The following is a 15744-nucleotide window of genomic DNA, read 5'->3' as shown; positions in this document are numbered from 1 at the left end:
AACTTTATTCAAGAGGTCTGGACACAAGCAGACAGAGCCACTTCAATGGCCTCCAGGGGAAAATACTGCTGCCTAAGAAGGAAGCTTATGTAGCTCTTCTGGCAGGAGGGAAAACCAGGAAAACTATGGCTGTTATGCGGACTAAAAATGCAAAAATTGTACAGCTCTACCACCTAGCCCTAAGGGAAAGGAGATTTATTAGCAACGAATAAACAGGTAAGAAGCAACAATTGTCTCTTATTATTTATGCAACAGAATGAAAAAGCTATGTCATTGCAGCTAGTGGCTATGTACAAATGCAAAGCATATCTATATGCATATTATTGTTCAAATTGCTTTATCTAGAAGCTTTCTAGAGCAGTAACACTGCTAGAGCACTCAAGCTCTGCAAAACTTGCTTGATTTTTCTTTCTACAATGAGAAAGGCAAAGAGGAGAATCTGCAAGAGTGGGCAGAGAAGGATGTACAGAGGAGAAGCCACGGTTATGGGAAGCAGGCGGCAATGCAGAGGTTTGCTTTGATGACAGAATCTCACCACAGAGATTAACACACCTTCCTAAATGAGGTGGGGAAGGTCAAGAAGGAAAACAATTAAGTTTATTAAGAAAGATTCTAAGTGGTAGGCTTACAAGAGGCAATCTTTCCAGCATCTGAGGTCACCACTAACTCAGGAGGGAAACTCGTTATGGGTGAAGGCACTGTTAGTGTTTGCCATATCTATAAACTAATAGACTAAGGAAAGCTATTGCCCAACAGTGATATTCTCCTAATTATATAGGCACAGTAAATTGAAAACCTCTTCCTTTACATCAGGCAACAGTTACAGCACCCAGGATATCTGCGTACAGAGCAAGACATGTCTGCAATAGATGCACCAGGAGCTTTTTATGCTACAAGCCGAAAGCCGCAGGAATGCCCTAGCATGTATGCTAGCATGTATGCCAGCATCTATGCCCTAGCATGTATGCTAGCACAACCGCAAGAGGAACCACCCACTTCTTGGTGATGCCTTCGGTCTTGTCTGTTTAGACGTTCTGGTGCAAGGAACTTCAACAAGCATGGTATTTTTACCACTCGGTATTACAAAACTAATTACATGGGAAAAAGGCAGCAAACCTTAGAGAAAGAACAAACCCAAAACTTGAGCCTTGTTGGTAGACAAGCATGTTTCATCATTTAATTTGTCACTTCTGTCCTATGAAGTTGTAAGACCTCTGAGGATCAAACCTCAACATCCCTATTTAGTTACTGCCCTGCAGATGGCGATTTCTTTGGAAAACAAAGGAGCACCACTGCTGGATGGTATTTAATGATTCACCCACTCCCTTCAGAGCGCCGCGCCGCGGAGCCTCCCACGCCCGCCCCGCTGCCTCGCTCACCGGCGGCGCGGAGCGGGCGGCTCCGGGCGAGCGGTCGGGACGCTCACCTGCCCGCCCCGCCGCGGCCGAGGGAGGCGGGCGGGCGGCGGTCCGCGGCTCGGAGCCGGAAGCGATGGCGGCCGCCGACCCGCCGGGCGCCGGGGACCTCTCGCAGCTGGTGAGCGCGGGGCTGGCTCCGGCGGGGAGACCGGTGGCGGGGAGCGGGGGCCGGGTTTGGGGACACCCTTGCTGCGGGGCTCCGCCGGGGCGGGCGCCTGCCCGGCACCCGGCGCCGGGGCGGCCGCAGCGGGCCCGCCTCGCCGGCGGGTCCCCCCGTACGGCCGAGCGGGGAAGGGCAGAAGGCCGGCGGAGAGGCGCGGGAGGACGCGTGCCTGGGGCCGGGCCCTGTGCCCCGGCCCGGCCGCCGGCTCCCGCGGGTCGCTGGGCCGCAGCTGCCCTCCGTGCGCCGCCGCCGCCCCGGGCTCCTGCTTTCTCTCCGTCTCCCCCCAGGCGGAAGATCTGCTGCATCAGCTGCAGGAGCATTTTCAAGCAATGACTGAAAAGATAACGCTGGGAAATATCCTCTTTCGAACCGGGTTACTAGCTCCGCGGGAGAGCTTTCCTGCTGCTACGGATGCGCTTCCTCCGCTGGACCGGGCTTGGCGTCCCCCCCGCGCGCTGACGTCAAGAGGGGCTTTGCTTTTTAACATCGGGATGCGCTTTTCTCCTAAACATCAAATTAAGCTATAATGATTGATGTTGTTAAATACCTATGATCTAAAGACAAGCGAATTGCCCCCCATGCCCGTTTAGTTTTCCCTTTACTAAGAAGGAAATCCTAAAAAAGATTTTACTAAAAGTAGCATAAACTCCCAGCAAGCTAGTCTCTGTGCAGCAATTCTTGCTTTTGAGTAAAATAAGCAACAAATTATGTGTAAAGAGTCTGAAGGTACATTAAAAAAGCAACCATCTTCAAAAACGCCACTTAAATCAGTACATCACTACACATTGTTGGTTTAAAAACAACCGTTAGCCTCCTCAGCGTGGGAACCTGAGCCCTCAAAAAGAGAAACTAAGACCTGAAGGGGCTCCAAGCTTCCTCATTAGATGTATTTCCAGAAACTACCTCTGCTTTCTGAAACTGTAAATTTATTACATTTTCTGGTTTTTTCTGAAACTCGACCTTTCAGGAAGCAGCTGCTTTAGTGTAAGAGAAGAATGTTTCAGCAGCACTCATATTCTGTTTGTATAGGTTGACTGTATGGTATCACCTAAATAGTTCCTCAGAAAGAAAACAGTCTCTTATAAAGAAAATACTCCAGTTCACTCATGGGCATGCAGGAAGGTATTTGAAAATATTTAGAACCTGAATGCTTCTCTGTTGCAAGAGAAAGTGGGATTGTCTTGTAACAATGCAACTTTGTGCATGCTTCATCTTGCATTAAACGTGAGCAAGAGGCAGAGACATCTGGAAGAAAGCTTCTTGTTATTCTCACAGAATAAAAAACCTATTAAATTCTTATTATTTATAAATAAGTTATCTTTAACTTTTTACTGGAAGAAATGGGCGAGCGCATTGATGACCTTGAGAAGCATGTTGCTGACCTGATGACAGAGGCTGGGATACAAAACACCAATGAAGAGTTGAGAGTAAAGAAACTTAATTTTTACTGTGTTTTATGTATTTCCACTTAGTTTTGAACTATAGGCAGCACCTAGCATGAAAATATTGTTCATATATTTATCATACCTGCATTTCCTTGGATTTTAAAGTATACTGAGATTATTTTTTAAAAATATTTAAAATTACCTTGGATTTCTTTTTGCCAAGAGCCAAAGAATGCTACTGCTTTTTCAAAAGAAAAACTGTAGTTGATGCATCTGTTCCAGCTGAGTGCCACATAAAAGGGGTAGTACAAACTAATGCCAAATATGTAAACTGAGGCTGTACATTTGTAATAAAACGTGTGTGGCTTAAAGCACTCCTGCCCACCATTCCTGTCCCTCAAGTATGCTAACCTAGCTGACTGAGGATTCTTGCTGGTATAAATTTAGGTACATCTGCTTTTAAACCTGCTAAAGCTTCCCAACGTGGCTCAGAGCACACCTCTTAAATACATTCGCCCTGAACACAGCAGTTGTTTGTTCTTGCAGCAGTAAGATAGGGGATGGAAAGAGCAAGGATAACTTTAGTATTGTCAAACACTCTGCAATATAAAATCATGCTACAGTTCAGGATTGCGTGCGAGATTTTGTATCGCTGTCTGTTGCAAATGCCACCCCCCTGCCCTGATGGCTGCCTTACATCGGTGTTCTTAGTATTTACGAGACAGCATTGCTTCCATGTTCTGTGGGTGTGGGTGATGTCTTCTTCCTGTTGTTACACGCTTTCCTGATTCAAACTGAGACACATCAATTATTTTTGTCATTTAGAGACTGCTTACCCAGTGAAAGACAGGAATGTCTATAAATATATTGAAGTAATTTAGCTATCTATTTGTTCTGATGCCTTTTTTGTGATAAGCTATGTAGTAATTTTCAGAAATACAGAAAGACAATCCATGAAGATGTATTCAACTGTACAGAGATCTTCCTATTTTTATGCTGAATCACATTCATGAATAATTAAACCACTAACCTACTTATTCACTGTTTCTTTGCAGCACTGAAATGAGGATGTGATCAAGAAAAATAAAGGGAGAACAGCACCGCACCGAATCTGGGAGTTTACAATGAGTGTCACTAGTCACAAAAAGCATCAGGGAAAACAAACACACTTGCATCATGTCACAATAGAATCTTTTTTTTTTTTTTTTTTAAACTATTGCCACAGGAAAAAGGTAGAAAGCTGGGTTTATTCATCTAAATGGGACACTGTATTTCATGTAATTGGGAAAGAACTATGAGTTTCAGGGGAGGCAAAACCACTATTTCAGATAGAAAACTATATCCTATATAGTGAACTTATCCAGTCACAAACTTTTTTGATGTATGAAAATGTATTTTAATATTAAAAGTTTCATTGTATTTCTTTGTTGCCTTTTTAACTTACATGTTCGCAGAGTAACAAGATCCTTCTATAACAAAACTTTTCCATTTGCGTGTGCCATTGTGATGCTCCTTTAAATGTTTTACATTACAAAATGCACCTTACCTTATTCAATGTTATTACACAGGTGCCTTTGCAAAACTTCATAGGTCCAATGAATATAAACTGCTCTGCACTACAAGAAAGGGTAGTATTTGCAGAGGTTACCATTGTTCAGTTGTTACTCTTTCCACAAGCCCACCCAAAGCTCTGCACACCTGTGCAGGTAACATCATCCAGGTATGCATACTGTGCCAATTTCATTTCTTTAACATTAGCCATTTTGATGAAAGAGCCTAAAGACTTTGAGAGAGAAAGGAATTCTAGTTACCTAACATACCCTGAACAAGATGTGGCAGACTCAAAGAAAACAGGACATCTACACTAGCTTTAAGGTACACCAAAACATTGGCACTTTTGGCAGGAAAGATGTTGTTTGCAACTTAACAGGAACCTCTTACAACAAATGCAGAAATTGAAGCATTACCAGGTAGATAGAATACCTTAGCTAATGAAGGATAAATATGCTTTTTAAAACCTTGGCAGGTGTTAATACTTATCATCTCTTATAGATTCTTTGTTAATATCAAGAAATCATTCTAATCAATGCTTTAATCAGTGTAGGTTTGCAAGCCACATCAAACTAGGGGGAAAGGTTGCTATGCTAGCGGACAGGCTGGAGAAATGGGCCAACAGGCACCTCATGAAGTTCAAAGGCAAGTGCCAAACCTTGCCTCTAGGACAGGGTAAGCTTATGCTGCAGTGCAGTTGTGACGGGCTGGCTGGCATGCAGCTTTGCAGGAAAGGAGTGGGGGCTGGTGGACAAGCTGGAAGTGAGTCAGCAGGGTGCCCTGGCAACAAAGGCTGCAGCCACATACTGGTCAGTGTTAGTGTAAGTAGAGCCAGCAGGTCATTCCCCTCTATTCAACTCCTGTGAGACTACACCCAGAATACTGGGTCAATTTCGGGGCTCCCCAGTTCAAGAAATATATTGTTATGAGGCAGTTGAACAGAGAGCCACCAAGATATGGTGAAATACAAGGCATATGAGGGGTTTGAGAGAATTCTGTCAGTTCAGCCTTAAGAAAAGACTACGGCTTGCTTTCTGGCTACAATTACCCCATGATTGAGCACAGGGAACAGTTAGACTCTTGTTGGAGGTGTTTTACACAAGGGAGACACAAGCTGGAACACAGGAAATTCCAGCTAGATGCAAGGAACACTTTTTTCAACTATAAGGGTGCTCAAGCAGCAGGAACAGGTTTTCCAGAAAGGCTAAGGAATCTCTATCCTTAGAGATACTCAGCACTGGACAGTCCTGGGCAACCTGATCAAGTGAGACCTACTCTGGGAGGCTGGACTAGACCTCCAGTAGCCCCCTCCAACATAAATGATTCCATAATTAATAACCAGTGTAAACCAGATTTAATTTTATTTTCTTGACTCAATTCTAAATCCTCTAAAACACACAGATTGTAAGAAAGCATATTCCACTTTGTCTTGTGACAAACTGGACCAAAAGTACAGATATCTCCTTTCTGCATCGTCTAGCTTGCTTTTTCTTAATCCTGTAAATATGCATGTATCAGTTTAAAAAAACCAAACCAAAAACAGAAACAAAAGCCCCCCACAACACTGGCCTCATTACTGCAGAACAAAAGTTGTCAGAAATGCAAATGGAAACTTCAAAAGCCATGCCATAGTGGGATCCAATCCAAGTCTCATGAGTATATATGCATTTTAGTATACCATTAGACAAGTTGGAGGTCAAATGAGAGAAAGCACAGCTCATCCTTTCTTCAACTGTTGACTATGCAGCCAGCTCCAGAACTGCAATTACCCTTTGGCACTGCAGAATTTACTAAGTACTTCAAACTGACTACCGTATGCATAATTACCATGAAAAAGAAGTCCATCACCACAAGTCAATTAAGCTGGGGGGGGGAAGTCATGGAAGACACTTTCTCTGAGTTCTGCTAAATATTAATGAATGCACCTTAGTGTTTTCTTCCTATTTTTAGTGGATACATAAGACCAAGATACTATGCAAGGAAATCCTGACAGAAGTGATAAGCCTTCATCTTCAACATTATGACTTTGCATCCAATTACATTTGTTTTCATTCTCAAATTTAATTAGCTAAAGGAAATTAAGGTAATTAAGTAAAACTCATTTTATTCTTTTAAAAAAGCTATAGTATAGTTTTCCCACATATTTGTGTAACAAAAGAAAACAAAAACAGTTGAAATGTTTTTCTGCAGACAGGCTTTTTGTGTACAAAAATACATCATACCCAAAGGACAACACAGAGTAAAATCTTTACAAAGTAAAAATAAAAAAACAATCCAAAATTCATCTACAGTATTACTGCAGTCAGCCAGTTCCAGGCTTTGCGTCTTTTACTTTTTCAAACTGAATTCATACCTTTTAAATAATTCAAAATATGCTCAAAGTTGAAGGATTTGTAGGTTTTTTTCATTTTATATATATATGTATATATGTACACACATACACAAGAATAAATTTAAGTGGACGTAGGGTTAAAAAAAAGGCAGCCCCAAAGAAACGTCAGTATCTGTATTTAGTGGAATAATCTTTTGGCGATACCACCAAACCTCGACCTTTGCGGGCTCCTCTATAAACAGTTTCTATAATGTCAATCATCTCTTGCTTATCTTCCATTGCCCAGTTGATCTTGTTGTTATTACCTGTACCTAAATCAATCATGATGTGTTTGTTCCTTTAAAGGGAAAGAAAAGAAACAGACAAGTTAATATGGTATTATAATTCAGAAAGAAACTTTATAATGCCCACAAGAATGCTTTGTAGGATTCAAAAGAAGCCCTTATAACATGAACAGGCTTGCAAAATAAGCCTCAAAGAAAGAGCTTTTTGGAAAGAAAAATCCACTCCTGTCACTCAAGTTGACATTTTACTGCCTATTTCTAAAGCTAGAACAAAGGCTGCAAACATGTCCCCAAGGTTGCTACTCAGTACAATTATCCTTCAGCATATTCCTCATTGTTTATATTTCTTTCCCACTACTAACACCAGAGAGAGTTCCACACTTGTCAGTATCACATCCCATCTCATCAATGTAGATGCCTTAGCTTCAAAAAAACTTAATACTTTGGGTGTATCTCTAAAGCAAGTTTGACAAGCTTGACTGCCATATTACTGCAGTATTCTATAAAGGGAGTTTCGGATTTAAAACTAAAACCAATGGATAATAAAACCAGTTTTCACTATCACTAGTTTTTACTCTATTACCAAAACACTTTTACTAGGCTAATTGGAAAACAAGCCATTTTCCTATTTAATCAGTCCTCTTTTGTAGAGCAATGAAAATATAAGCATCAGTATGCTGATACGCATTTAGAAGTGATCTACTGAGACACTATTTGACACACAAAAAAATTTAACTGAGTTACATTCTAGAACCACAATGTACCTGAAGAAAAACATGACAGTACAGGGATCGTACAACTCGTACATCTTGTTGAAGTCTGGTACTTCAGTGATATCCACAAGATAAATAACAGCAAAGTTTTTTACCTAAACAGAACAAAACAGGAAAGATAAAAGCAATATATATTACCAAACCTTTGATTATTTGTATTACCAATTAAAAGGCATAAGCTGTCATTATTGCAACATTTATTTTCCAAAATATTAAGTCATAAAATCACAGTAAACAGTCTTGCCATTATTTTTAACCACAACGACCAATTAACATGGAAAATATTTTTAAATATAGCCAAAATGCTCACTTCACATCCAGTACCAGCTGGAAAGATACTATGCTAAATCAACATCCAGAGAAACAAATGCCCTTTGTATACAACTGAGACATCACAGTGACATGCACAGCTCTAAACAAGTAGAGTAACTGCTTTGTGCAAGCCAAGCTGACACATTTTGCCTCTATCATCAGCTGCTTATAGACTTCAGGAAATTAATGATCTAAAATGCCCTGGTGCCTGCCTCCAAGCATTTTTTCCCCTCTAAACTATCTAATTTGTTTAACAAGGCTCATTAAATGAAAATAAAACTGATAATTTAATAATAAAAACTGATAGCTTTTTTGAGAGGTCTAAAGCTAAAACAGGAGCTTAAAAATTTTAATGCATAATGAAAAAAAGAGCCTGATGAGAAGCTATTCTCTGGGCAATTCTGGTAAAATAGGCTTTCATTTCGCAGTTACTGAATTAAATGCACAAGAATCCCTCCCCTTTAATGTCATAGTTAATGTCTTCATTTCTGAAAGAAAACCATGTAACATTTTTGTTTCCTAGATGTAGCATATTTAACCTTAAGTGGAATTAGAGGAAGCTTTAGTTTCTAAACTTAGCTCATACATGTACAGTAGAAATTAACACACAGACATGCATTAAAATATAAATCAGTAGGCATCTAAATTACACAAAACTTTAACTGTAAGGGATATTATCAAATACTCATGCATTATACCATGAACACACAACCTTGCCCCCCCATTCTTACTTACATACAAATACAATTTCATTCCTTCCCATTTGACTAAGCAAAATTACCAGTCTGAGGTAACACATGTGGTCTAAGATTTATGACAAACTTACTGTTTGTCACAGTACTTCCCACTTGTTAATTTTGCTATCAAACATCTAGAAATGCTATGAGTACAATTTCTGCTTGATATAAAGATGTTTTATTTTAGTCCACAAAACAGGATTAGACTGTATCAGAAAAATATTATATATGGTGTACCCTGTACTTAAATATCCTAGCAGGCACTTTAATTGAGAAAGTATGGAATGTTTGTTTACAAAAAAACAGAAGCACAGAGTAAATAAATTACGATGGACTTCTGCTTCAAGACAGTTTCTAAACTATAAAAAATAATCACACTTCAAAGATGTAAATAAGTATTAGTAGCAAAGAAAGTAAAATCTCTTTTGGAGTGAAACAGCATTTAAATAGTTTTTACTGTGCTTTTATGGAGCCAGTTATAATCCTAGACTCTGTCAATAATCTAAAGAAAACATCCCATTTAAGCCATGTTCCAAACCAGGCAAGAGGTAAAGCCTTGAAAACCCAAGTTAGTCATAATATCAAACTCTAACACCCTCTGAAGTGATCATTCACGCCCATTTCAATTTTATATGAAAGATTTCTAAGAAACTTAATGGGATGTTCAGAGTCAACAATTTAGCTGAGAAGTGACTAAAGCTACTCCCTGGTTAGCCTTAGGAGGCAAAAACCAGTTGTTTGGTTTTTGTTTGTTGTTTGTTTTAAAAACCCAAAACCTGAAGAGCCATTTTCATGTCCTCCTATCATTTCTTCTTCCATCCTGCTGACATTTTTAGCATCAGCAGCACAGCTTTGCCATGTGGGGAAATTTCTACAACACATTCAGCAATTCCAACAAACTAAACAATCTTTGAACAAGTATTTAATTGGGAGATTAGAAAATGATTTTAAGTTAAACCAAGCATTAATACAAGATTCTTAGGACCTGCTTTGTTCACTGAAAGATTAGTCCAAGGAGATATGTCGCACCAGAAGACCACTACAAAAGCACTCCTAAACCACAATTTTACTTCCAAGAACTGTGTACTCCACATAGTACTGGAACAACAAAACTTTTAAAGTTAGTTTTACATTATATACATTTAATTTAGTCGAGCTGTTGAAGAACCGGAAATGCTTGTCACGAGCAATGAACATCAACAGCCCAAGATTTTAGAAAAGAGAACCAGAGTTAACAAATACATTAGCTTATCTTCTGAAACTCAGATACTATTAAAGTCTTAAAGTTATTACATATATCTTACTCAAAAGGACTGGATCATTCAATTCACCTTTGCACAGCATATATGCAAGTTATCACTGTAATCCAAGCATCTCAGACATTAACTGTATCTTCCTTCTCTCCTACTCGGAAATAAAAGCACAGCTACCTACTTTTATAGAAGTGAAACTGATCAGGGTCACCTGCTCAAAAGCTTGTATGAAGTCTAAAGCAGACCTCAAAGCTACATACAGACTCCCAAATTTGAATTCAGAACTTTAAAACAGGTTCTATTCTTTCCCCCTTGCTTTCTTAATTTCAAATCTGACGAGATTACCACTCCCAAAACACTTAGCTTGCAACTGCATTGAATAAGGATGTGTTTTGTTGAGTTTGGACATTGGCTGCCAAGGTTGCCCATGACATGGGCCTTGCCATGCAACACTCCAATATATGTAGCAGCAGGATGTTGGGATTCAGGCCTAAGAATGAACTAGATAAAAACATGGGTAAGAGGCTAAATATGGAAAGGGTGATGCAGAAGCACTGCAGTGGCCATAATATCTACCACGTAGTGGCCATGCCAGACTGGGCAGGCTCATCACCAAGAGGCATTTTATTTCAACACAAGACAAGCCCTGCAGAACTACTAAAATGTGTCTCTCTGCACAGTAGTGACCAGTTTTACAGCCTGAAGAAGCACCTACTGTCTAAGGCACAATACTGGAGCCAAGATACAAGTAGAGAGCCAGCTTCACAGCAGTACAGAGCAGCATCTGAGCCAGCTTCACACACAGATGGCTTTAATTCACAAGGCTTTACCTTAGGTTTAATTTTAAGCAAAAGCAACTGAAGTATTTCTGGATTCAGGCTGGTATGGATGCAGGAGTTGATCTATACTTGAGCTGGTCCTATCCCTATGGGATGTGAATCCATCTCCCAGAGTTGTCAAATTCAAAAACTACATTCCTATGTAGGAATGATAGGTATCAATTCCTATAGGAAATGATAGCTTCACTGTCATGTCAAGGCAGTGGTTGCTAAGAAGTTTTCTTTCTGACTTTTGAGTTATAACTGGGGATACAGTATGCAGACCTCAGAACAAGAATTAAATACAACTCTGAGCAAGCAAACCACACTAAATGAAAACAGCTGCAGTTGTAACAGTTGAGACTACACTGATGTTGTTAATGTAAACCACAATTTTACTGTCCAGGCAATAGGCAAAAAACCTTGTGTATTTTAGAAGTTGAACACATAACAACACAAGTTTATTCTGAAAGTACTTAACCTCATAACATACTAAAATTTACTAAAATGTAGTAAATTTGTTGCAGTTAAGTCAGCTGCTTTCTGGGGAAAAAAAAAACCGTCTAGTGAAGGACCTCCTTTTGGACAGTTCCATACTTGTTCAACACCTGAAGATAAAAACATTTTCAGCAGAAAAACAAGACAGATACTAACTTTTGAATGTATTTATTTCTGACACTCTGACTTCCTTTATCCATCTTTCAATTCAAAACTTTCTCTATTTTACCAGGCCATTGTAGCTGCTGTTCATGGGGATGGAATGGAGTAGGAAACTAAAAGTCAAACAGCAGCATGGATTCAAAATTTTATCCGACTTACTTTCATGGGTTGGGCTTCAATTTTGGTTGTTGGTTTTTTTTTTCTTAATTACTGTAGCTTCACAGATTAGTCTATGTTACTCAACACGCATATACAAAAACTGTAAGTACAATATTGCCTAGCCACAGTTACAGGCTATTTTAATACTTCACAGAACTGCATCTGCTTGGGTGGACTACTATTAAATCTTTAAACGGAACGACTCAAGACTATAAAGCAGAGGAATCTATAGGACCCTTAACATCAGATACAGATTCTGTATCTTATCTTGATCAAGACTACACACTTAGCTGGTAAATAGGAAGCACAGATGTAGGAAAAAATTGTATGCCAGATGAAAAAAAAAAAATCTCATTTGTCCTCCGAAGTTCTCCCTCCTGACTTTCTTCATTAACAATGTCATTCCAAAAAAAATTAATGCATTCCTACAACATGAGATTGCCACAGCAATATGATCAATAACTAGGAAGAATGGCAGTAATCCTGAAGTTTCTTCAAATTTCTGTTAGGGTAAGTAATACTCTTTTTTTGTTAAGTTTTCATCTCCCTTTAAGAAGCAAATCTCACAGCCACACGTTACCTTATGGCCCAAAGTGCATACAGCAAATACCTAAGGAAATCTGAGACAAGATCTAAGATTCCATCTTCCTAACCAGTTTCTAGACAATGTTTTTTATGTTTAGATGTCTTTACGAACAAGGAAATCACAGGAAAAAAAAATACAGGAACTGTAGCTTTTGCAACAAATCATTCAATTTGAAGGCAGCTAGCAGACTTGCATTACTGAACTGAAAGAGGCTGCAAACACAGGAAGTACAGACTGCAAAGTCTGTACTGCCAATATTCATTTAAATCTTTTTTCTTGCTAATTATGCTGTAAGTTTAGGTGATAAATTCACAGGGGAAGAGAGAAAGACATTATACTGCTGAGAGCAATACTTACAGCTAACAATTTTGAAAACCAGACACATGAGTAAATGGATTAGCTTTGCTCAACTTTAATTACAAACACCAGTAACTATAATACCAGTATGGTTTTTTTATAGCTCCCTCTTCGCCCCCCCCCCCCCCCCCCCCCCCGCTTCTTTTCCTCTCTCACTTTTCATGTAACCTTAACAGAAAGGCAGAGCCACAACTAATGTTTGAGCAAAAGCCACAGCTATTCACACTTCTGATTACGGTTAAATAAATGCAAAACATTTGAACAATCCTCCCTAAACCCACACTGACCCAATACAACCTACTGGTTAAAGTGAACTGGTTTCACAAGAGGTTATCTGATTTACAGCATTTAGTCCTAGATAAATCATGGTTTTAAAATATTTCTTAAAAAAGGGGTATTAAAGTAATTTAGCAGCCAAAGCCCTGTATTTCATGGATGGGTTTTTATAACTGTGAGCCTCCTTTAAAAAAAAAAAAGTGTACTTTTAAAAAAGGTGTTCCAGAGGAATTTTATGAAACTCAATTCTTAGATGTTTGGTTGAAACCCTGACAAAACAAAAATCTAACATCTTACAATCATCTTTTGTTTTGAAACACAGTGAAACCTTGTTTCTTTTTCATGTAACACTGGGGAAAAAAAGCGGTCAACTGTAAGTGGAGTACATTTCAGTCAAAATAATCTGCTTTGTATTTTCATATAGTGTTCTAGTTTCTTTTTCCCCAAAAGTAGTCAAACAGAAAAAATCCTGTTCTCCTATTATAAAGTACAGATAAACATTACTGATACCCAAAAATATGCTGCAGACTAAAATAATATTGCACCATGGTATCAAATGTAAAATATGGCTACATTTTCTTCAAATGTAGCATGCAATTACAGCATGTTAACATTCTGTATTATTCTCCAGTATAAACACCTGTACAATTGGAACTTTTACTCACTCTTTAAAACAGCAGAGATCCAAACATGGCTTGTAAGCAAGAGGATGAGGAAGGATCTCCCCCTTTAATCTGCCATTTCTGCAGAGGGAGATTTTTAAATAAGAAGTTACATTGTTCCTTCTTTTCCCAGTCACCCCTAACTGCCAATACGTCTGCCAAATTGCCAAGCATCCTGCCAAAAGTCGATACTAACAGTATCTGAGCATAAGACACTCCCACCATGTTAAACACAAAATTACTAAATTAAACCATGTCACAATTCCTTACTGTACTCTATTAAGTCTTAACATTTGGCTATATCTATAGATCTTTCATTGTAGGGATTTTAGAGATAGAAGTTCATTTATTTAAAGATAACAGTAAAAAAGAAAGGAGTACACCAAGAAAAGAACTCCGTATCGAGTTACACAGTATATACACAATTTTACATGAAGATAACGGACTCCTTTTCCTACCCAAGTTACCATTTCTGATTCAGATTTTTTTGCTTCATTTTCTATGTGGTTCAGTTAAAGAAAAGCTATCAATTTTCTACATCTCTCACTATGCAAAACCTTTACCAAATACATGAAAAGATAAACTATAGCTGATCGTATATGTTAACAGTCTAATTTTTCTTCAATAGCTATCTTTCTTAAGTGAGTGACTAGCTGTCAGCAGGCATTCAATTTCCATCTGAAAACAGCCTTCAGAGTTTGGCTCCTAAAATTTAATTCAGGCCATGCAACTCAATCGAATGCCATCTGTCTCCATTAAGAATATTATTGATATATGAATAATATATCAAATGTCCTGTACATTTTAGGATCTCACCATTTTTAAGAGTCAAAATGAAAGTAACTTTCCAAGTTATTCAAATGGAAATCTGAAGCTACTACACATTCTGATTGTAAAGGGGCAGTGCTGCATTACCTAGGGCCACAGCAGTCCTACTACCAAGCGCTTGTTTCTGCTTGAATGCTGATGTTCATTAAATGATGGATTATTAACAGGCAGTGACTTTGGTTTCTGAACTTGCAACACTTTTTTCACCCCATTAAATACTACAAACATCAGGACAGTCAACGACTTTACGAGACACTCATGAAAGCAAACCAAACAGCTTTCTCGCTGCCTCCTAAAGCAGGAATACCTCTCCAGAAACCGAGTTATAACCGGCCTTAGGCTTCGTATACACCATTTGAAATACTGAGAGCAGAAAGTGCCCGTCTCACGTTACAGCTCCAGTTTACCTTCTCAGCAATGCTGTATAAGACTTCGTCCATTTTCATGCAGGTCGGGTCCCAGTCGTGCCCAAAGCGGATGACCACGACTCGGTCCTCCTCCGAGAGGATGGCCTGGTCCACCTGCCAGCCGTTGTGCAAGTGCGGCAACATGTACGACATCCTGAAGGGCGGGTGGCGGGCCTGCGGGACGACAGCAACCACCCGGGAGCTGACAGCCCGGTCTGCCTTCGCACGGCGCCGTCAGCCCCCCGCGGCGCACGCCGGCATCCCCCCGCAGGCCAGCGCTTAGCGGCCGCGGCCTGCCGTGGCGCAGCGATGCCGCCACCTCGCCGGGCCCTTGCGGGACGCCGGCGGCCACCGGGCGCCAGGGCCGAGCCGCCGAGCCCCTCTGCCCGAGCCCAGCCCAGCCCAGCCCAGCCCAGCCCGCCCCGCCCCGCCCCGTCCCGTCCCCGCCGCACCCCGTGGGCGTCCTTCTCTCGGCGAAATGGGACGACGGAGCCACGGCGTGAAAGGAAGAGGAAGTGAGGCAATACGTTCGCCGGGCACGCCGCGGGGAAACGCGCTTCCGCCCTGCGGAGGGGGCGGGGTTTCCCTCAGTGGGCGGGGCAAGACGCGCCGAAGGGGCGGGGTAGGCCGCGTGGACCATACCAAGTGTGAAAGCGGGCGGGGAGGGGCGGAAGAACAGCTTGGACCGTACCAAGCGGGGGAGGGGGGTCGAGGTAGCAGAGGCCGGGATGGGGTGTCGGTGCTCATCACCGCGGGACTGACATCGCGGGGCCTGCGAGAGCC

General features: G+C 40.6%; 2 protein-coding genes across 3 annotated transcripts; one reads left to right on the top strand and one right to left on the bottom strand.

Moving 5' to 3' along the window:
- Positions 1–1310: 1310 nt before the first annotated feature.
- Positions 1311–3518, top strand: HSBP1L1 (heat shock factor binding protein 1 like 1). Its single transcript, XM_075495779.1, has 4 exons — positions 1311–1536; positions 1869–1935; positions 2914–3008; positions 3414–3518. The coding sequence occupies exons 1-4, from the start codon at positions 1492–1494 to the stop codon at positions 3516–3518; spliced, it is 312 nt and encodes a 103-aa protein (XP_075351894.1). The 5' UTR covers positions 1311–1491.
- A 2338-nt stretch (positions 3519–5856) lies between these two features.
- On the bottom strand, positions 5857–15524 carry TXNL4A (thioredoxin like 4A). 2 transcript variants are annotated; one of them, XM_075493634.1, is made up of 4 exons: positions 15414–15524; positions 14962–15135; positions 7898–8001; positions 5857–7186 (listed from the first exon to the last, which is right to left on the bottom strand). In XM_075493634.1, the coding sequence occupies exons 2-4, from the start codon at positions 15112–15114 to the stop codon at positions 7015–7017; spliced, it is 429 nt and encodes a 142-aa protein (XP_075349749.1). In that variant the 5' UTR covers positions 15115–15135; positions 15414–15524; the 3' UTR covers positions 5857–7014. The 2 variants fall into 2 exon arrangements, with proteins under 2 accessions (XP_075349749.1, XP_075349750.1); XM_075493635.1 differs by lacking the exons at positions 14962–15135; positions 15414–15524 and adding an exon at positions 13730–13809.
- Between the last annotated feature and the right edge of the window lie 220 nt (positions 15525–15744).

This window comes from Mycteria americana, chromosome 2, assembly GCF_035582795.1.
Source record: "Mycteria americana isolate JAX WOST 10 ecotype Jacksonville Zoo and Gardens chromosome 2, USCA_MyAme_1.0, whole genome shotgun sequence".
NCBI lineage: Eukaryota > Metazoa > Chordata > Aves > Ciconiiformes > Ciconiidae > Mycteria > Mycteria americana.
This window is presented reverse-complemented; position numbering and strand designations above follow the sequence as displayed.

Excerpts from the sequence above, each read along its gene's own strand:
- TXNL4A (XM_075493634.1), bottom strand. The coding sequence starts at position 15,114 with ATGTCGTACATGTTGCCGCACTTGCACAACGGCTGGCAGGTGGACCAG. Across the intron at positions 8,002-14,961 it reads TATACAGCATTGCTGAGAAG|GTAAAAAACTTTGCTGTTAT; the intron begins GTAAACTGGAGC and ends TGTTCTGTTTAG. Across the intron at positions 7,187-7,897 it reads ACTGTCATGTTTTTCTTCAG|GAACAAACACATCATGATTG; the intron begins GTACATTGTGGT and ends TTCCCTTTAAAG.
- HSBP1L1 (XM_075495779.1), top strand. The coding sequence starts at position 1,492 with ATGGCGGCCGCCGACCCGCCGGGCGCCGGGGACCTCTCGCAGCTG. Across the intron at positions 1,537-1,868 it reads CCGGGGACCTCTCGCAGCTG|GCGGAAGATCTGCTGCATCA; the intron begins GTGAGCGCGGGG and ends GTCTCCCCCCAG. Across the intron at positions 3,009-3,413 it reads ACACCAATGAAGAGTTGAGA|GTACATCTGCTTTTAAACCT; the intron begins GTAAAGAAACTT and ends GTATAAATTTAG.